The sequence below is a fragment of the Jaculus jaculus genome, chromosome 1 (genome assembly GCF_020740685.1).
Source record: "Jaculus jaculus isolate mJacJac1 chromosome 1, mJacJac1.mat.Y.cur, whole genome shotgun sequence".
Taxonomy (NCBI): domain Eukaryota; kingdom Metazoa; phylum Chordata; class Mammalia; order Rodentia; family Dipodidae; genus Jaculus; species Jaculus jaculus.
This window is the reverse complement of record NC_059102.1, coordinates 171,103,945-171,125,964: the sequence shown is the minus strand read 5'-3', so window position 1 is coordinate 171,125,964 and position 22,020 is coordinate 171,103,945. Positions and strand designations below refer to the sequence as shown.

Genomic DNA, 22,020 nt, shown 5'->3' with positions numbered 1-22,020 from the left:
TATATGTGATTTCTTTCTTATAGTTATTTATTTTTAAAAATATTTTTATTTATGAGAGAGAGAGAACAAGAGTGAGCATGTGTACTTCAGGGCCTCCTGTCACTAAAAATGAACTCCAGACACATGTGCCACTTTGTGTCTAGCTTTAAGTGGGAATTGAACCCAGGCCAACAGGTTTTATAAGAAGCGTCTTTAACCACTGCACCATTTCTACAGCCCTTATATTTATTCTTTTTATTCTTTTTTTTTTCTTCTTTCTTCAAGGTAGGGTCTTACTGTAGCCCAGGCTGACCTGGAATTCATTTTGCAGTCTCAGGGTGGCCTTGAAGTCACAGCCATACTCCTACCTCTCCCTCTCAAGTGCTGGGATTAAAGGTGTGAGCCACCATGCCTGGTCCTTATTTATTTTATTTTATTTTATTTTATTTTATTTTATTTTATTTTATTTTATTTTTAGACAAGAGCTCATGTAATACAGGCTTCCCTTGAACTAACCATGTAGTTGAGGAGGACTTTGAACTCCTGAAACCCCCTGCCTCTCTGCCTCCCAAGTTCTGAAATTACTGAGTTCTTTTCAGCTGATATATACATACTCAACCAATTTCCTGCTCTTCGCACCCCAACCACCCGAGGTGGTCCTTCAGGACCACATCACTTAGGTGAGGAGACAAAGGGGACTACTAAAAACTTGGCGCAAATGCTGGCAAGGGCTGGTTTGATCCAGATGACTCTGGAATGGATGCTGTTATGTAGGAACAAAACAATTACAAAAAAGATTAGGGGGGCACAGACTCTGAGGGAAAAGGTAGATCTTTGTGTTTATTTTTCTGGTGGGCACCAAGGGAGAAAGGCACATCTGTACATTTCACTTTCCTGGAGGTACAAATCAGTAATTGAGATTATAACACATTCTCCAGAGGGAAACACTCCAGCCAAGAGATGCTTGGGCTGTAAAGCAGACTTAGGCTCAAGTAGCAACCTCTGAGTATGATTTTTTAAAGGATTTTTTTTTTTTTTTTTTTTAGTTTGGGAGTCCTTTTGTATTTTCTCATTAGTTGAAACTAATCAGGTGTAGTACATCTCCCTGGGGGAAAAGCCTACAGTGAAAGCAAGGGTTAATGTAAAACACAGGATTCTAGCATCATAGATAGATGTAGTTTTAGAGACAAACAAGTAGATTGTTCATCTTAGAAAATAGGGCATATTGTGTCGTTTGGAGGACTTATAAGTGGGTGTGTGAGTTTGCACCAGTTTTGGTATTCCAGTTTGGTTCCTTGCACAGAGGATTCACTTACCTTTGAATGGGTTGTTGTCTTCCTTGGGTCTCTGCTAGCCTACTGGGAGGTAATTTATTTCTAAAACAGCACAAGGCTTTTTGGTTTCACCTACGAAAAGTGAATGGTTCTCTGTATTTCAAGGTTGACATTTTTCTGTGTTTTGTTTAGTCAGAGATAAGAACTCCAGGGCTGCAGAATACAATAGGCTATTCTTGTAACTCAAATGTAGCTGGGCACCATAAGCAGTCTCTGTTCTTGACCCTACACTCACCTTCAGGCAGGAACTATGTTATCACATCCCCAAAGCAAATCTAATGCAACAAAGGATTAATGAATAATGACAGTATTACTGCACATTTCTTGGGGAGACTGAAAAGATCTATGTTTCCTATGGAGATAGTTTTGATGTGTGGCAAAACCTAATAAAAGTGCCGTGCCACACACTCATGCTTTCTTTCCAAAGAGGAAAGGTTTCACATTTCCTTGATCTTTTTTTTTCTGTGTTCACAGGCAAAACTGATTTAATCAGGTTCAAGTCTGTCATCTTCACATATCCCTCTGCCTGGCAAAGGAAGGATCCTTCCTTGAAAAGGAAGATTGGGTCGAAGGGGGAGGCTTAAGTAGCCACATTTCCACCCTGCCCCCAGTGGCTGATCATCCAATTTTCTTCGGAGGGATGAATGGAGATAAGGAGTCAGGCCCCTTGTGGCACCCCTTACTGTGCCAGAACTGGGGTTCTCCTGGGTACCAGATCCACATGGACATTGTTTTCCAGTTTGTCCAGCCCTGTGATCTGTTGATGCTGAAGGGAAAGGGTGGGGCTTGGGGGTTTGTTGGGCTCTAGCCTGTCAGCTTTCTCTCTCAAAAGGCCAAGTGGACCCTCTGTGGTTTCCTTCTTCCTCCCTGTCCCTGACTACTACCAAACACAGGAAAGGTGAATTCCCATGATGTCATGCCTTTCTCTTCAAGTGAGGCCCTAGGGACCTACCTTAGGCATGTAAACCACAGTGAAGCCCTCATCTACCTCAACACTGTCTATTCTCCAAGGTAGATGGTCCATATTAATTGTGAATTCAACAGAAAAGATCACAAGAATATAATCCTTGAGCATTCCAGTTCAAATTTTAAAAATATATTCATAGGTTGCTGGTTTTTAAAATTAATTTACCCTGGGAGTCTGCTTCTTGTTGTTTGCTAACCGCTGAACTAGGTTGCATTTTGTCTAAGTTGCTTCAAAGGGATGTCAGCAGCCCTTTTCCTTCATGGGGAGAGGCCCCTTCCTAAAGAATCCCATAATCTAGTTTGGAAAAATTATACAGCCAACAAGAAAACAGCACAAAGGTGAAGATCTTTTCCTTACCTTCAAGTAAGAACTTGGCATGCTGACACACACCTGCAACCCTGTACTCAGGAGGCTGAGGCAGGAGAGTCACTGTGTGTTTAAGACCAGCCCGGGCTAAATGGTGAGGCCTGATCTTAAAAAATTTAAAAACAAGACTACTGGATTCTTTAGGAAGGGGTCCTCTCCCCATGAAGGAGATGGTTCAGTGGGTAAAAGTGCTTGCTTTGCAAGTGTGATGACCTGAGCTTGGATCCCCAGAACACACGCAGCAGGAAGTAATAACCCCAGTGCTGCCTATGGCAGGATGGGGAGTGGAGACAGGAGGATCCTCAGAAGCTGGTGGGCCAATTACCCTGGTGTGTGCAGAAGAGAACAACAAAAAACAGACTCTAAGAAGAATCACTGCTAGCAGTTTGGGGTATATAAGTTACATATGTATCTCATACAAACACACACACACACACACACACACACACACACACACACACGTTATATGTATGGTATCAGGTAGCTTGTCTTTGATGTCAGAAAGCAAGCAATCCAACCAAAAGAAGCTTATGAGAGGACAGGGTTTATTTGGCTTACAGGCCCAAAGGGAAGCTCCATGATGGCTTGGGTAAAGTGTGACATGACCAGAAGTTAGACATCACCTCTTGGCCATCATCTGATGGATGTGCCAAACACTGGCAAAGGGAAGATGACTATAACACCCATAAGCCCATTCCCAACAATACACTGACCCTAGGAGGCTCCAATTCCCAAATTGCCACCATCTTGCATTCAGAACACATGAGTTTGTAGGGGACACCTAATTTAAACCACCACATCATACAGATATACAAGAGAATCTTTTTTTTTTTTAAACATTTCACTTATGTATTTGAGATAGAGAGAGGCAGATATACAGAGAGAATGGGCACGCCAGGGCCTCTAGCCACTGCAAATGAGCTCCAGGTGCATGGCGTCATCTTGTGTATCTGGCTTTTGTGGGTACTGGTGAATTGAATCTGGGTCCTTACACTTTGCAGGCAACACCTTAACCATGAAGCCATCTTTCTAGCCCCTTTTTCTTTTTTTTGCATGTGTGTGGTGTATGTATATTTTGGGCATATGCATGTGTGGTACACAGACCAGCGGTTGACATTGGGTGTCTTTGCTTGTTCTCCATCTTGTATGTATATATTTTTAAATTTTTATGTTTAGTTATTTGAGAGAAAGAGGGAGAGAGGGAGGAAGGAGGGGACAGAGGGAAGGAGAGAGGGAATGGGCATGTCAGGACCTCCAGCCACTGTAAATGAACTCCAGATGCATGTGCCCCCTTGTGCATCTGGCTTATGTGGGTCCTGGGAGTTGAACCTGGATCCTTTGGCTTTGCAGGCAAGTGTCTTAACCACTAAGCCATCTGTCCAGCCATCCACCTTATATTTTTAAAACAGGCTGTCTGGCTAGAACTCACCAGTTTGGCTAGACAAGTTAGCCAGTCCTTGAGATCCTGTGTCTCCTCTTTTCTTGTGCTGGTATTTCAGGTAGTGTCTGGCTTTTACATGGGGATCTGAACACAGTCCTCAGGCCTGTGAGACAAGTTTTACCCACTAAACCATCTCCCAAGCCTGAGAGAAGCATTCTTTTACTTTCCTTTCCTTCCCTGCCTTTCTTTGCCTCTTCCCTGTCTTTTCACCTCCCATTTTCTCTTCTCTCCTACTTCCCTTTCTTCCTCCGTCTCTCCTCTTCCCTTTTCTTTCTTTCCACTGTACATAGTTTCATGCTGAAATGCTATTCTGCAGCTTGCTGTTCCACCCTTGGTTACATCATTGTGTGCGCGCCTTATTGGATTTGAGAGGCCCACATTCCACAGTTGGTGTCTTGTTGTTGCCAACGGACATGACGTGAGTGTCGAATTATTTTTGGTGAATGGTGTTAAAATCAGGTGTGGGTGGGGGCATTGCACATCTCCACCCACACAGCCTCACTGCTGGTGTGGGGGGGGTGGTTGGTATTCCAGCAAGCATGGCTTAGACCAAATGTAAGCAGCTGCGTAGCCCCTTCTTGGCATGCAGGCACTGACAGCTGCCCTGCAGTTTGGAAGGGGGTTCTGGTCCCGTCATCTGGCATACCAGCCATGCTCTACAGTTTGGAAGGGGCTCTCTGTCCATCATCTGGCACAGCAGTTATGATCTGCAGTTTGGAAGGGGCTCTGGCACAGCAGTTATGATCTGCAGTTTGGAAGGGGCTCTGGCTCCATCATCTGGCACAGCAGTCAGCACTGGAATGAATCTTGTTCTGAAGCAGGTCCATGCTTATGGCAGGGTTGGCAGCCTCCTCCTCCGAGGAGAGAAATGGGATCTAATGACCACAGCCCAAGCACTCTCTCCCCATGTGGATCACTGCCTTAATTAAAAAACACTTCAACCCTAGAGAAGCCCTGCTATATGTTCCAAGTGAATCATTGATCCTACCCCCCCACTTTTTAAAAATTAAATATTGAAAAGGTAACATAAACACCATTATTAATCATTATTAACATTCATATTTGCTTTGCATATCCTTTCTTCCCCTTCCTTCCTTGATTCCTTCCTTCTTTCCTTCCTTTATTCCTTCTTTCCTTCCTTTCTTCCTTCCCTCTTTGCTCTCTCTTTCTTTAGCATATGTTAGTTAAACATAATAATGGATTTGAATATAATATTTTCAGTGTATATACTGTATCTTGGTCATATTGACCTCCCCTCTCTTACCCTCTCTTGCCCTCTACTTTCACTGATTGTCTAAAGGACCATGGGTGAGGGATGATTTACCGGAGCATGGACAATTTACCAGATACCAGTGAAGACAATGTCTGCCTCCCTTCCAAGAAAACATTAAATGCTAATAATTTCTCAAGGTTGGACATGGCCTCCTGAGCCCCTCTCGACTCCATGAAAGACTGTTGAGCCCAGCCTTGTGCAGGTAAACACAGATGCTGGTAGTGCAAGAGTGCAATAGCCATGCTATGCCCAGAGGACAGTGTGCCGCAGTACTCCACGCCTTCTTCCATCTCTGACATTCTCTCTGTCACTTCTTTCATGACGTTCCCTAAGCCTTGTAGAGGATAACACGGATGTCTCATTTATAGCTGTGCAGTCAACTGTCACTTTTTCTCTGTAAGAAATATGCACATCTATTAACTGACTTAGCATGTGTATGTTATAAGATTGTACGTATATATTTTTAGAACTGTGGTTGCAAATATATATCACTAAGTTCACTTACCTGTATTAGTTAGTTTTCTCATTGCTTTGACAAAGTACTTGACAACAGTAATGTGAGGAGGAAGGGCTTATGTTGGTTTAATTTGGGGGGATACAGTCTACCATGGCAAGGGAGGCATGTGGCGGGAATGTGAGGTGGTCACATTGTATCCACAGTCAGGAAGAAGACAGAAATGCATGGTAGTACTCAGCTGGATTTTTCCATCTTCCCTTTTTGTTTAGTCCAGGACCCCAGGCCATGGAAGGTACCCTTCAAATTCATGATAGGTCTTCCCTCTCCACTTAAATATCTCTGGAAACATCCTCACAGACACTTAATTAATACTCTTTGCATTTCTTAATCAAACCTAGTTGACAATTGAAATTAACCATCATACCATATTAACTTTTTTATTTTTTAGCTGGTCTGGCTGTGTAGTTCAAGCTGGACTTATGTTTGTGATCTTCCTGCCATAGTCTCCCATGTGTTGTGATTACATCTGGATTAATTTTTTCTTTCTTTCTCTCTTTCTCTTTGAAGTAGGGTATCACTCTAGTCTGGGCTGACCTGGAACAAACTCTATATTCCCACACTGGCCTCCAACTCGCAGTGATCCTCCTACCATTGCCTCCTAAGTGCTGGGATTAAAGGTGTATACCACCATGTCCAGGTTTTTTCTCTCTCTCATTTTCTGTCTTTTTTTTGCAGTACTAAGGTTTGAACACATGCTGAGTAAGTGCTCTACCACTGAGAAACATCCCCAGCTCAGCTTAAGTATACTTTAAAAAAAAAATAACTTTTACTTTACTTATTATTTGAGAACTAGGGTGGGAGGAGGGAGAGAATGGGAACATTAAGGCCTCCAGCCACTGCAAAAGGACTGCAGATGCATGTGCCACCTTGTGCATCTGGCTTACATGTATTCTGGGGAATCAAACCTGGGTCTAGCTTTGTGTGGTGCTAGGAACTGAACCTAAGATGAACTGGCCTTGTAAGCAAGTGTCTTTACCCACTGAACTATCTCCCTGGGCCCTGTTTCTATGACTTTTTTTTTTCACAAAATTTTAACATACTTTATTGACTTAGGAGCCAAGCAAGGCAGCTTTTGATTTGTTAAGAAACGCACCTCATTGAAAATAATACATCATAGTGCTATTGAGTGATTCCAGTCATGGGATTTGAGGATGGAGAGGACAATCTTTGGATGATATAGCTTAGGACACTTAATTTTATTCCATAAACATCACTTTAATGAAAGTATAGAGTACAGACCAAAAGTACACATTGAAACATATCTAGAAAATTATGGTTCTATTAGTCCAGAGTGCTGAGAGAAGGAAATTATGTCCATAGACATATTTGTGCATCAATGGTAGCTACATGACATGTGAAACTTGTTAAGACTCTTAGAGAATATCTTGCCTAATAAACAACTTAGCAACTATATATATTTTTTCTCCAAGTATGATTATAAGCCAATTCCACCTTTTAAAATTCATGTATGACAGGATTATAATATTTACATTCCTATCCTTCAAAATGTTCTCAAGATTATTTTCTGAGCATAGTCACTTCAAATAATATTAATGAGTAGATGTTAATCATTTATTTTTCCTTGATTATCATTATTATTATGTTTTGCAGTGCTGGGGATTAAACCCATGGCCTTGCAACGCTAGGCAAGCATGTGCCACTGAACTACACCCCAGCCCTTGTTCATTTACTTAAAAGGGTTCCTTCACATAGCATGGATGAAAGAAAGCAAGATGGTAGGATTGTGGTGTGTGTTCGGTGGCTGCTGAAGGCTTTGCCATCAAAACAAGTGGACTGGTAAATCAGTTGCAAGTCATGGCAAGGGACTCTGTGGACTCCCACCACCTTTATTTGCTGAGCTACCAGCTGTGTGACTATACTCTGATCTCTTTCAGATGTGGAAATGATATTTTAATCGTATGGTATGGGGAAGCATAAGTCAGATGCTTGGTTCCAAACTTTAAGACAGTTGGGATCACAGCAGACATTCTACATTCTTGGTCTAGTACCCCATGAGGTTCTTAGATTAAAAACTGAGGCCTTCAAGCCAGGCGTGGTGGTGCATGCCTTTAATCCCAGCACTTGGGAGGCAGAAGTAGGAGGATCATGATGAGTTTGAGGCTACCCTGAGACTACATAGTGAATTCCAGGTCAGCCTGAGCTACAGTGAGACTCTACCTCAAAAACCAAAACAAAACAAATACAAAAGAAAACAACAAAACATCTGAAGCCTTAAGAGTAATGTCTTTAAAATACTGTCATCATCAGCACTGAAATATCTCTATCACACCTTCCAAGGCTCAGGGTTCATTGCAGAAGAGGTGGCGGAAAGAATGTAAGAGCCAAAGGAAGGGTAGGACTCCTTACAACGTGCTCCTCCAGACACAAAATGGCTTGCATATCCATGACCTCACTGTGCCTGACACTACCTACACAAGACCATCATAATAGGAGGAAAAGATCATGACATCAAAATAAGAGAGAGACTGATTGAGAGAGGGAAGGGATATGATGGAGAGTGGAGTTTCAAAGAGGAAAATGGGGGGAGGGAGGGAACTACCATGTGATATTGTTTACAATTATGGAAGATGTCAATAAAAAAAATACTGTCACCAGTCCAGAGTAAATGAAAGCCTAATTGCTTAGAAATAATACTGCATGTTTCTATTTGTATCCACACCTTCCAATCACAGTTAAAAACAATTCTCTGCTGATACTTTAAAACCCCTACCTATGTGTAGAAAATCCCACTCACTACAATAACATTGCTGCTCTTCCAAATACTGCTCCTGAGCCCCTCACCACCCTCCCTTCTCCATCCCTCTTCCCCTGACCAGCCTTTCCCTCTGCCTAGCCCCTAGGTGCAGGGATCAGGCCACTGGGAGGTGAGCAGTGGTGCATTCTCTCCTGGCCTTCTCTTGCTAGGAGGTGGCTTTGGAGAAGGCTGCTAGGATGCTTGCAAACAGGACATCAGTGGTCTGGGACACACCGATGGCAGAGTGGATCCCCTGTTTCCTGTAGTACTCCCCAAGTGGGGTGGTCTGAGTGTGGTAGACCTCCAGACAGACCTTCAAGGCCTTCTCATTATCACTGGATCAAGGGTTCCTCAGCGGTGCCATCTTTCATGGGCTCTTTGGAGAGTTGAATTCCTCATGGTAAGACCAGCCACTCTTGGGGTGAATCAACCTTCCAGCGATTTTCGGGATCAGCAGGGGGTCCGAGATGCTGAACTCAAGCTTCTCTTTCCTCGAGTCATCGAGCGTTTTGGCCTGCCTTAAGGTCGGAGGGAAGCCATCTAGAAGAAAGCCAGTTCTGCAGAAATGGGTCTCCAAGTTCTTCTCAATGAGCTCCACTACCATTTCATCGCTCACCAGTTTCCCAGTATCCACAGTTGCCTTCAGTTTCTTCCCCAGCTCTGAGCGTTGGGAGCTATATCAGCCAAAGCTCCTGACAGCCACCTGCTCCCCTGTTTCTATGATTTTTGACTTCTGATATCTCATGTGAGTGGGTTCACAGAGCACCTGACCTTTTGTGAATGGTTTATTTTACTTAGCGTAATGTCTTGGAAATTCATTCGTATTGCAGCATGTGACAGATTTTTTTAAAGATTGTACAACCTCCCACTTGATATGTATACACATCTTTTTAAATATATTTTTATATTTATTTATTTGACAGAGAAAGAGGGAGAGAGAGAGAGGAGAGAGGGAGGGAGAGAGAGAGAGAGAAAGAGAGAGAGAGAGAGAGAGAGAGAGAGAGAGAGAGAGAGAGGGAGAGAATGGGTGCGCCAGGACCTCCAGTCACTGTAACTGAACTCCAGACGTGTGTGCCCCCTTGTGCATCTGGTTAACTTGGGTCCTGGGGAATTGAACCAGGATCTTTTGGCTTTGCAGGCAAATGCCTTAACTGCTAAGCCACCTTTCCAGCCCCATACACCACATCTTTTTCATCCATGCATCTGTTGATAGATGTATGGATCTATGCATTTATATCTTTTTCCAATGTACTTGAAAGTAAGTTAAAGAATTATGATGCAAAAAAAGAATTATGATACCTTACTTTTAAATGCTGAGATATAGGATATTGTCTTACATAGCCACAGTTACATTATCAGGTTCAAGAAATTTAGCATTGATATATTATTTAAAATAGTTTTAAACTTTGTCAATGATGGCCTTTATATCTTTTAATTAGAAATATAGTACTGGGGCTGAAGAGATGGCTCAGTAGTTAAGGTGCTTGCCTGTAAAGCCTAAGGATCCAGGTTTGATTCCCCAGTACCCAAGTAAAGGCAGATGCACAAGGTGGCACATGTGTCTGGAGCTCCTTTGCAGTGGTTAGAGGCCCTCATGTGCCCATTCTCTCTCTCCCCCCTCCCTGTTCCCCTCTCCCAAATAAATAAAAAATATATTTTAAAATATAAAATTTAGGCCAGGGAAATGGCTCAGTAGGTAAGAACACTTACTGCACAAACATGAGGACCTGAGTTCAATTTCCAGCACACAGATAAGCAGTTGGGCATGGCCGCACGTACATGCAACCCCAGTGCTGAAGGGGCGGACATGGGAGGGCTGCTGGGGCTTGCTGCTCAGTCAGTGTAACTGCAAACGAGCTCTAGGTCCAGTGAGAGACTTGGCCTCAAGAAATAAGGTAGAAGAGTGATAGAGGGCATTCAGCATCTTCCTCTGGCTAGTGCATGTGTGCACAGGGCACATATATCTATGCACATAGGCGCATACACTGCACACACATACACATCACATGCCCCACGCCACATACCACAAACATACACCAGAAATTTTTAAATTTTATTAATTAATTTGAGAGAGGAGAGTGGGAAAGAGGGAGAGAGAGAGAGAGAGAGAGAGAAAGAAACAGAGAGAGAATGGGTGTGCTAGGGCCTCCAGCCACTGTAAACAAACTCCAGACACATGCACCACCTTGTGCCTCTGACTTACGTGGGTCCTGGGGAATCAATCCAAGGTCCTTTGGCTTTGCAGGCAAATGCTTTAATCACTAAGCCATCTCTCCAGCCCCCAGAATTTTTTTTAAAGACTCCTCTTCCTTCTCTTTCTCTTTTTCCTCTTCCTTTTCCTCCTCTTTCTCCTCTTCTCAGTGTTAAGGATTGAGCTGAAGGCCCTACAAGTACCAGGCACTCTATTATTGGATTACATCCTTTTCCTGCTTTTGGGATACTGAGAGTTCAAACCACTTCTCTAACTATGTATATTTATGCCTTTCTAATTATGTAATTATCATTAATTTGGGTAAACATTTTTGGCAAGAATACAAAATAATGATCTTATGCAGGAGCAACATGACATGTTAGCTTCTCCCATGCTTGGGCTGTTCAATGATTATTTGTTATAGTGGTGTCTGTCAGCTTTCATCACCACTAGGAACTATCTCTTTGTAATTGAAAAGCACTCTATGGCTGGATGCTCAGAGACTGTGAACACACTACTACTCACATCATTCACACAGGGGTCCAGCACCCATTGATTATCCCAGCCTGGATCAATTACTGCTGTGGTGGTTCTCCAATAAATCATATCATCTTAAACTCTAACTTCTCAATCAGAGCTGCTTCTAATGTACTTACTCCAATTAGCCAGCCTTAGGGGATTAGAAAATTAACGTATTCACACACTCCTCACTCCATCCTAATGGAGTTCCTGATAAATCACTAAGAATAAGATTTAGCACCTATTTGACCTATTTACTGGTGATTGGAAAAGCTATCAGGCTTGATTAGTGCTGGCCCAGGAGAAAGGATCCCCAGGGGGCAAAAGCAATAAGTGGCTGTCTCTGTCTGCAGGCTCTTAAAACGAGTTTCCTATGAAAAGGGAGCAGGGGATACAGCTTAGTTTGCTAGGATTTTAGAGGAAAGTCATGCCTTTTTCAGCAATAACTTTTATTGTGTTTTAAAGGAAATGATCAGGCTTGCAACTGGGCTCTGCTACAGTCTGGATACTTGTGGCCCTACCCCTCTTTAATTCAAATGATGAAATCCTCACTCCCAATGTCAGGGCATTAGGAGGTGAGGTCTTTTAGAGCTATTTATGTCCGGAGATCAAAGTGCTCACGAACAGGATTAGTGCCCTCTCATGGAAGGACACAACGAAAAGTTGGCAGTCAGTGACCCAGAGAAGATCCTGACCACACTGACACCGGATCTTGAATTTCCCAGTGTCTGAAGATCTGTGAGAAATAAAATTCTGATGTTTATTAGCCACACAACTTACTTAACAGACTTTGTCACACCAGACCAAACAGTAGGCGACAGGCTTCGAGGGCCAAGGATTTGGAAGAGTACAAGACTGGTGAGGAGGCTGTGGATGTTAGTCCCCCGGCAGCCAGGACGGACTTGCCATTGTCAGTGAAATTCTCAGTTTGGACTGTCCCAGTCTCTCTGCCTCCTCCCTCCTGGCCAGGCCTAGACTAGATCTGGGGTTCTAGAACTACTTCCTGTTGAGGATTGAGGATGCCTCTGGCTGAGAAGAGGGATGTGTCACCTCTCCCAGCCCCTTACCTCAAGCACATCACCCCTAGCCTTTCCCTTGCAGGGCAATTTGTCTCCTCTCCCTATAAAACACTTTCTCTGGCCCTCTCTCATCCTCTTGGGCCAGGTTCTCTGTCTGCTCTCTCCTCTGTTTTTCTTCCACTCTTCTTACCCCATTATGTACGACAATAAAACATTGGACTCAAGAATCATTCCTCTTAGTGCAACTTCTTGAATCCAAATCCTAACAGTGGCCGGCAGTGATCAAGTGGCCCTGAGCTCTTGGAAAGCTGTGATAGCTGAGGACCAGCCAATTCCTGGAGATTCTTTGCATGATGGAAGAGGGCAATAGTCATTTCCAAACTCTCTGGACTTGGCTTTCACTGCCTGCCTCAGTTCTGTCAGAACCACCACGTATGTATCAGTACTGATGAGGGCATTTGTGGTGTCTTTGAGGGTGATGGAGGTTTCCTCAGCTCTTGGCTGGGCTGTAACTCAGGACTGAGGGTGACAGATGCTCCCTGCCCCACAAAACTTCCACTGAGTCAGTGGCCTCCATGTTCTTTTTTTAAACATTTATTTACTTATTTGCAAGCAGAGAGAGCTAGAAGACAGACAGAGAGAATGAGTGCAAAAGGGCCTGCAAATGGACTCCAGATGCATATGCCATTTTGTATAGCTGGCTCTATGTGGGTACTGGGGAATTGAACTTGGGTCCTTAGGCCTTGTAGGCAAACACCTTAACTGCTGAGCCATCTCTCCAGTCCTTTTAAAAAATTTAACTTTTTAATGAGAGAGTGAGAGAGAGAGAGAGAGAGAGAGAGAGAAAGTGAATTGGTGTGCTAGGGCCTCCAGCCACTGCAGTCAAACTTCAGACATGTGTGCCACCTAGTGAGCATGTGCAACCTTGTGCTTTTGTCACCTTGTGCATCTGGCTTATATGGGATCTGGAGAGTCAAAAAGAGGTCCTTAGGCTTCGCAGGCAAGTGCCTTGACCACTAAGCCATCTCTCCAGCTTTTTTCAGCCCTTATTAAACTTTTTAAAATTTATTTGAAAGATACACACACATAGAGACAGAAAGAGAGAGAGAGAGAGAGAGAGAGAGAGAGGGAGAGAGAGAGAGAATGGATGTATCAGGACCTCTAGCCACTGCAAATGAACTCCAGACGAATGCACTACCTTGTGCATCTGGCTCACATTCTTGGCTTATGAATTTTGATGAAAGAAATCCACAGACCATAGTGGGTAATTTTTAAAAACTTTTTATTGACAATATCTCATATAGATAATATACCATGATCATAATCCCTTCCAACCACCCTCCCTTTTTCTTTCTAAGTAGTATCCCTTCTATTTTGATATCATCATTTCTTTCCCTAGATTGAAAAAAAGGGGGCAACTCTGTGAAATAAATAACACAGTTCCTGTGAATCCACAGGCAACTTCCAATTGAGCTGAATTGGTCAGAGCTCAGGACAACCCATAAAGAATGCTGGAACATAAAGGTCCAGTTTATTATTTTAATCCTAAACTCATAAAATATTTGTTTTCTGTAAGTAAGGAAGAAGGAGTGGACATTGAAGAGCAATAAAGAAAATTTGAGGGCAGGAGAGATGTCTCAGCAGTTAAAGGCACTTGTTTGCAAAGCCTGCTGGCCCAAATTTGATTCCCTAGTAACCACATAAAACCAGGTACACAAAGTGGTGTATGTATCTGGGGTTTGTTTGCCATGGCCAGAGACCCTGGTGTGTCCATATTCTCTCTCTCTCCCTCTTAAATAAATAAATATAATTACTAAAAAAAGAAACAAAAAACATCAAAATCAAAACAAAAAAGCCCTTCAGCTGCGCCTTGGGTATGTACAGGCAGATAAGAGCTGTGGCCTGGAGGGTCACAGATTGCAAGATAGCAAGGCCAGGGCCACTGAAAAAGAAACTAGAGCACTGGGTTCTCAGAAACTGATCAGAATCAGCAAATAGCCCAGCAGTGAGCTTGTGACTGCTGACAGTGACTCAGATGTCTTATTTACATCAAACTTAATGAATTTAACATTTCTCACAGTTTCAAAAAACCAAAAGTAGATATAGACGTTCAGTGAGTGGTTGAGCTGAACCCTCCCCCCCCCTTGTTAATCCTTAACTGGTAAAGATATGGATTGTTTAAATCAATCTCCTTCCCTTTGGATTGTTCAGGTATTTGATTTGCCTTTGTATACCTTGTACTTGTCTTTGTTTGATGAGATTGTCTTCCCAGGGTTTCTGCCACTGTGCACCCCTAGAATCTGCTGCGTAATTTATGAGGCGGTTGTTTAAAAACAATTATTAGGTATTTAAATTTTTTAAATTTTTTTTAATTATTTATTTATTTGAGAGCGACACAGAGAGAAAGACAGATAGAGGAAGAGAGAAGAGAATGGGCGCGCCAGGGCTTCCAGCCTCTGCAAACGAACTCCAGACGCGTGCACCCCCTTGTGCATCTGGCTAACGTGGGACCTGGGGAACCGAGCCTCGAACCGGGGTCCTTAGGCTTCACAGGCAAGCGCTTAACCGCTAAGCCATCTCTCCAGCCCTTATTAGGTATTTAAGATAGTGACAGTAGAACTTGAGGCACAGGGCTCTTCTAAGAAATCATATAGATCACAACCCTGTGAACCCAGCTTGATATCTACCTGTATGTAATAAAATCCTTAGGTCTTAGACTAATTGTTCTTTGAGTGATTTTTTAAAAAACACATTTTATTATCTATTTATTTGAGAATGAGAGAGAGAGAGAGAGAGAGAGAGAGAGAAAGAGAGAGAGAAAGAGGGTGGGAGAGAATGGTCATGCCAGGGCCTCTAGCCACTGCAAATGAACTCCAGACACATGTGCCACCTTGTGCATCTGGCTTGAGTAGGTCCTGGAGAGCTGAACCTGGGTCTTTTTGTTTTGCAAGCAAACACCTTAATTGCCAACCAATCTCCCTAGCCCCAAGCGGTTTATTTTTATTTAGTTAAATAATTATTAAATTTAATTAATTCATTAATTCGATGCCTTGTAGGTCACACTGGTCTCTGAACTTGCTATGTAATTCCTGCTGGCCTTAAGCTCTTGATTGATCCCCTTGCCTGAGCCTCTGGGGTGCTGGGCTTACATGCATGTGACATTGTGCCAAACTCCATCTTGAAGTTATTTTTGCTGGTTATTGTGAAAATCCCATCCCACAGGGTCTCATCCCTCTGTGTTGATCAGATTTTCTCTGCTTTACCTAGCAGGAAACTCAGATTGATACAATGTTTCAGAATTGTTACTTTTATTTTAATCAGCACCAATTAGTTGCCACAACAGATTCTTCTGATTAAATGTGGTAACTAAACATATGATTTTATATGCTACCTTCTACAGAGCTACTAAAATATTAGCAGAAGGAAAAATAAATAAAGGAACCAGGTATGAATCTATATGAAAAGAGAGCAGAGTGGCTGAGAGATGAAAAATGCTCTTTATCCCTTACAGAAGGGCAGAGAGGAGCCAAGGAGACACTGGCTTTGGTTTCATCAGAATCCTGAAGGACTCAGGAGCTGGAGACTTGAGGCAGCTGAGAGGCAAGACTGTGCAGGAGCAAAAGCAAGGTCAACTCAAGGTCCAAATGAAGGGTGATGGTAGCCTAGGTACCTCTTTGGCCCCAACAAATAACCTCAGTCAAATTTTATCTGTGGAGGTGAAACAAGAACCTCTGGTCTTGGGATTCCAGGCCCAGCTAAGGTGATGTAGACAGAGAAGGCAGGGCTCAAGAAAAGGGGTAAAGTGTGTGTGTGTGTGTGTGCGCGCGCGCGCGCGCGCGCGCATGTTTGTTTCCAGCTAGAGAAATAACCTAATATTTGCATGTCTGTTTACCCTCAAATATACAGTAAGAGGCTCTTGCTTCCCAGAGCTTCTATTCCATCAGAGTGAGGGAACATGACAAACTTGTGACTGCTTCAGAGAAACCACATTTCACATGACCAACACCATTCCTAAGAACAGCACGCCATGAGACCAGCTGACTACAGAAGAGGTCTATGAGACCAGCACCTCATTACCATATGGGTTTTTGTTTCATTAATTGTTATTATCAAAAGAGTCTATTATGCGCTTTAAATTGCTGAGCAAAACCATGAGATGTAAACAAAGAAAAGTCTCCTGACCCACCCCTCCTGAAGCCCAAACCCCCATTCCACCCCAGTCATTTTCAGAGCCTAGATTCATTTCTTCCCTTGTTTATTATCATAGTTCTAGATCGCATGCTCATGAGTTTTTTTTTTTTTTTTTTAACATGGCTTCTCAAGATTTTCATTTTGACTTCAGGAAAAAAAAAAAGATTTATCCCCTTCACTGTATCCTTCTCAATTGTACTCCCAGTAAAGTTATAACAAAAAAAGATATAAAATAAATAAGTTAAGGGCTGAAGAGATAGCTCAGTCAGTGTAGTGCCTGCCTTGTAAGCATGAAGTCCTGACTTAAAAAGCCAGGGGTGGTAGCTTCCACTTGTAATCCCAAAGCCGGGGCATCAGAGACAGGCAAATTACTGGGGCTTGCTAGCCAGCCTCGCCTAATCAGCAAGTTCCCCAGTACCCATGTAAAGCCAGATGCACAAAGTGGTGCATGCATTTGGAGTTAGTTTGCAGTAGCAAGTGGTCCCAATGTGCCCATACACCTTTCTCTAAATAGTTGGTAGGACTCTCGTCCCTAACTCTTTTCCTCCCATTATTTTATGTTTTTTAATTTTTTTTTTTTTTTAGAGGTAGGGTCTCACTCTAGCCCAGGCTGACCTGGAATTCACTATGGAGTCTCAGGGTGGCCTCGAACTCACGGCGATCCTACCTCTGCCTCCCGAGTGCTGGGATTAAAGGCGTGTGCCACCACGCCTGGCTATGTTTTAAAATTTTGAAATAGGGTCCTAGTTAGCCTAGGCTGGACTCTAATTTGTTATGTATGCTTCTGAGGATGATCTTGAACTCCTGACCCTCCTGCCTACACCTCCCAAGTGCTGGGATTATAGGTGTGTGCCCCACACCCCAACTATTCTTTCTTTCTTTCATTCTTTCTTTTTTTTTTTTGGTTTTCTGAGGTAGGGTTTCATTCTAGCTCAGGCTGTCCTGGAATTCACTATGTAGTCTCAGAGTGGCCTCAAACTCACAGCAATTCTCCTGCCTCTACTTCCTGAGTGCTGGGATTAAAGGCGTGTGCCACCATGCCCAGCCCAACTATGCTTTTTGAATACACTGTAAAAAGCTTTCATTCTCACTACTTTATCCAAACCAGCTCTTTCCAAAATCTTTTATAGAAATTTATTAATTTTTATTTGTTTGTATGAGCCAATGTCTTTTGCTGCTGCAAACAAACACGGATCTAACTTTACATGGATGGCTGAGGAATTGAACCTGGACTGGCAGGCTTTGTAAACAAGTGCCTTTAATCATTGAGCCATCTCCTTAGCCTGCATCTTGAATCACCTTGTATTATTAAATCCAGTGGTGAGTTCAGTTTATAATTCTCTTGATGCCTGCTGAACACATTCTTCTGGTTTTCTGCTCGTTCTCTGTCTCCTTTATAAATTCTCTCGATTACTCCAGTGTCAGCCCAGAGGAGTGTGGGGGTGCAGTTCCTGGGTGAGTTTTCTTTCCTGACTACACTCTTTACCATCCTGTGGCCTTAAACATGGTCCATGAACTGATGACTTCTGAATTTGTATCTCTATTACAGAGCTCTCCTATGAACTTCAGGCCAATGGATCCTGATCTTTCTACTTAAATGAGTCCAAAAGGATATTTTTAAAAAGTTATTTGAGAAGAGAGAGAGAGAGAGAGAGAGAGAGAGAGAGAGAGAGAGAGAGAGAAACCCACCAGGTCCTTTAGCTACTGTAAATGAATTCTAGACATGTTTACTACTTTGTGTATATGGCTTAATGTGGGTTCTGGGGAATTGAACCCAGGCAGGTGGGCTTTGCAAGCAAGCACCTTTACACTGAGCCATCGCCCCAGCTGCAAAGGGTAATTAGATCAAAAATTAAATTGCTGCTGCTTTCAGCAAAACAGCTCTTCCTAAACCTTTCCTACATGAGTGAAAGGCTATTCCACCCTTCTTGGTATTGTTTTTGTGTCTCTTTTTTCCCTTGACCTTCACATCTCATCATCAGTCAAACTTCATTGTATATACCTTCCAAACATGTGCAGGTCCTAACCATGTCTCTTTGCCTCCAGTCTAAACCACTGTGGTTTCCAACCCAGATTGTTGTAATGGCCACCTGAGTAGTCTCCCCATGCCTTCCTGTGCCTCTTTGTAGTTGAGAGATCAAAGAGAGAGAGATCAGGCTAGATCCATGAGAGGTCCTGCGACTATCTCGCTTTTAGAGTTACAGCTTTATTAGGAGAGTAATAATATGATTTCATAGGCTGAGCATTATGGGATCCACAGCCAGGGAGAGAGGGGTGTCGAGGGGCTCTGAAAGTTCAAAGAACACAGAAAGTTGGTCCCTTTTTATAAGTTTTCAGGGAAGGGAAAAGTTCTACTCCACGTGACTCAGCCTCTATGTGCCAGGAGCTATGGAGCCAATAGGCAGACCCCAAGTAGCCTTGGGCTGGGTGTCAGATCGCAGCAGGAGTAGGTGCTGGGGGTGAGGCAGGAAGGCACATAAATAAGGCATTAAAATTATAATTTAGGGCTGGACAGATGGATTAACAGAAAAGGCACTTGCCTGAGAAACCTAAGGACCCAGGTTTGATTCTCCAGTACTCACGTAAGCCAGATGCACAAGGTGACACATTCATCTAGAATTCATTTGCAGTGGCTGCAATGCCCACTCTCCCTCCCTCTCTTTTCTGCTCCCTCTTCTACAATATTCTCTGAACTTTGGTGAAGACAGTATAGATGTCCCGTTTAGAGCAGAGCACTCAACTGTCACTGTGACCAGTTATGATACTTCTCCATTGATAGGCTAAAGTTAGTCTTCACGGGAAGGAAGGAAGGAAGGTAGAAAGAGGAAGGAGAAAAATACATACAGACTGGGTGGTCTGACTGTCAAAGAGAATATTTACCCCATCATGAAATTGTACTTGCACTGTGATTATGAGGTATTGTTTAATATTTAAGCAATCTTATTTATGTAACCCCCAAATCATCTCTCTCATTTCTTGCTTCTAAGTTAGGATTTGGGCAGTCTTCACTTTTGCCCCCAGGCAACCTTACACAAAACTCAGCAACAATTCCAAATCTTTAAAAAATATTTTATTTATTCATTTGCAAGGAGAGAGAGAGAGAGCAAGAGAGAGAGAGAAAATGAATGAATGAATGAATGAATGAATATGGGCACACCAGGGCCTCTAGCCACTGGAAACAAACTTTAGATGCACGCACCATTTTGTGTGCATCTGGCTTTACATGGACACTGGGGAATTGAACCTGGATCGTCATGCTTTGCAGGCAAATGACTTAACCACTGAACTATCTCTCCAGCCCCCAAGTCTTTACAATAGCTTTGAGAGCTAGGTTTGTCCTCACTTTAGAGATAATCATATACTAGAGAGGTATATGTCTTATCTAGGTCACAAAGCCTGTGAGTGGCATATCTATGATGTCTCTTGAGGGTCCTGTCTTCTGGCTTGTCTTCAGACCCCATTCTGCATTCCAGAACAGTTTATCCTGTCAAGGATGGAGGCTTCTCTTTTCCTGAGTGTCTGAATCCTTCCAGCCCCATAGCTCTTTGCTGCCCTCTCTTGACATCCGCAGTTATGACCATGCGCAAAGATGTTACAATGAACACTGCTCTGGTGGTATCTCAGGTTCAAGGGTTGAATGCTCTGGTCTTGTTTTACTTATCCCCTCTAGTAGGAGCAAGAACATGTCCTTATCGATTAATGCTTAAGAGAAGCAGCTTGGATGGGGTGTCAGAGCATGCAGTATATAGATTATATTTATATAATCCCACTGCTGACTCAAAAGAGCTTCATAAGGAAGTGCTATCAACTCTCTTACAAATAAGGTATCTGACGTGCAGAAAGGCACAGTGACTCACCTTTATTACACATGTTGTTGAAGAACATTTGTTACCAGCTAGACACCATACTAGAAGTGGGAATATATTTCTCTGTACTTAACAGTAAGATGTGTATCTGAGGTTTGACTCAACCTTCCTTCCCTCCTTCCTTTTTTCCTTTATTCTTCCTTCCCTCCTTTTTTTCATTTCGCCTTACTCCTTCCCTCTTTCCCTTCCCCCATTCTCCCATCCTTCCTTCCCTCTCCCTCCCCTTTCTTCTCTCTCTCTTTCCCTCCCTCTACCCACCGTCCTTTCCCCTTCTCTCCCTCGCTTCCTCCCTTCTCCCTTCCTTCTTTCTCTTTTTCTTTCCTTCCTTCTTTCTTTCTTCCTTTCTTTCCTTTCCCTCTCCCTTCCTTCCTCCTTCCCTTCTTTCTTTCTTTCCTCCCTTCCCCTCTCCCTTCCTCCCCCCTTTCCTTTTTATTTATTCATTTGAGAGCGACAGACAGAGAGAGAAAGAGGGAGGGAGGGAGAGAGACAGAGAGACAGAGAGACAGAAAGAGAGAGAGAGAGAGAGAGAGAGAGAGAATGGGCATGCCAGGGCTTCCAGCCACTGCAAATGAACTCCAGATGCATGTGCCCCCTTGTGCATCTGGCTGACGTGGGTCCTGGGGAATCAAGCCTTGAACTGGGTCATTAGGCTTCACAGGCAAGTGCTTAACCGCTAAGCCATCTCTCCCACCCATCCTTTTTCTTTTTCCTTTTCCTTTTCCTTTTTTTTTTTTTTTTTTTTTTTTTGCAGTAAGATCTCATTCTAGCCCAGGTTGACCTGGAATTCACTCTGTATTCTCAGGGTGCTCTCAGACTTTTGGCAATCCTTCTATTTCTGCCTCTGGAGTGCTGGGGTCAAAGGTGTGCACCACCATGCCTGGCTCTTTCTGCTGCTTCTTTCTGTTTTTGTATAGTGTCTCACTATGAAGCCCTAGCTAGCCTGAAGTTCACAATGTAGAACCGCTGGCTTCCTGGCTTTGGAGATCTTCCTGCCTCTGCCTCTTGAGTGGAAGAATCTCAGGCATGTGTCACCTTTTTATTACACCAAACCATAGCACCTATCATCTTTCAAGACATTCCAACTACTGCTTTCTCTGTGCAGTCCTTCCTCATTCTGCCTCTCTTCCTTTCATTTCAGACATCAAAGCACAATTAAAGTCTTGGTGCCTAGAAGTCTCTAAACTTACAAAAACACAACTGGGGTGTTATGGTTTGGATACAGTTTGCATGTGTCCCCAAAGTCTCATGTGTTTAATTTTCATTGTGAAGTATTAAGAGTTGGAAATCTCACTCTGGTGGTTAGAGGTGAGGCCTTTGGGGAGTGGTTAGGACTGGATAATGTTTCCAGTGTAGAGATTAGGCAGAAGGAGAGGCAGGTCCAATAGGAAACTCCCATTGCTCTGATCCTCAACCCCTAATTAAATATACCTATTCAGGTCTGCAGGCATCTTTCAAGGGAAGAGAGAAAAGTTGGGGGAAGAACATGCTGGGGAACCAGGGCAGGAGACATGCTCTCAGAGCATTTACAGGTCGCCCGCTGGCCTCTCACTGGAGACAGAGAAGACCTAGCAGGCTGGAGCCTCAGTCCCCTCATTGAAGGTG

At 43.2% G+C, this 22,020-nt stretch overlaps 1 protein-coding gene across 1 annotated transcript; it reads right to left on the bottom strand.

Moving 5' to 3' along the window:
• Positions 1–8,798: 8,798 nt before the first annotated feature.
• LOC101601168 (adenylate kinase 2, mitochondrial-like) lies at positions 8,799–12,556 on the bottom strand. Its single transcript, XM_012950952.2, is given in 4 exon segments — positions 8,799–9,306; positions 11,601–11,713; positions 11,964–12,078; positions 12,552–12,556. Coding segments are annotated over 4 exon segments (741 nt in total).
• Positions 12,557–22,020: the final 9,464 nt, after the last annotated feature.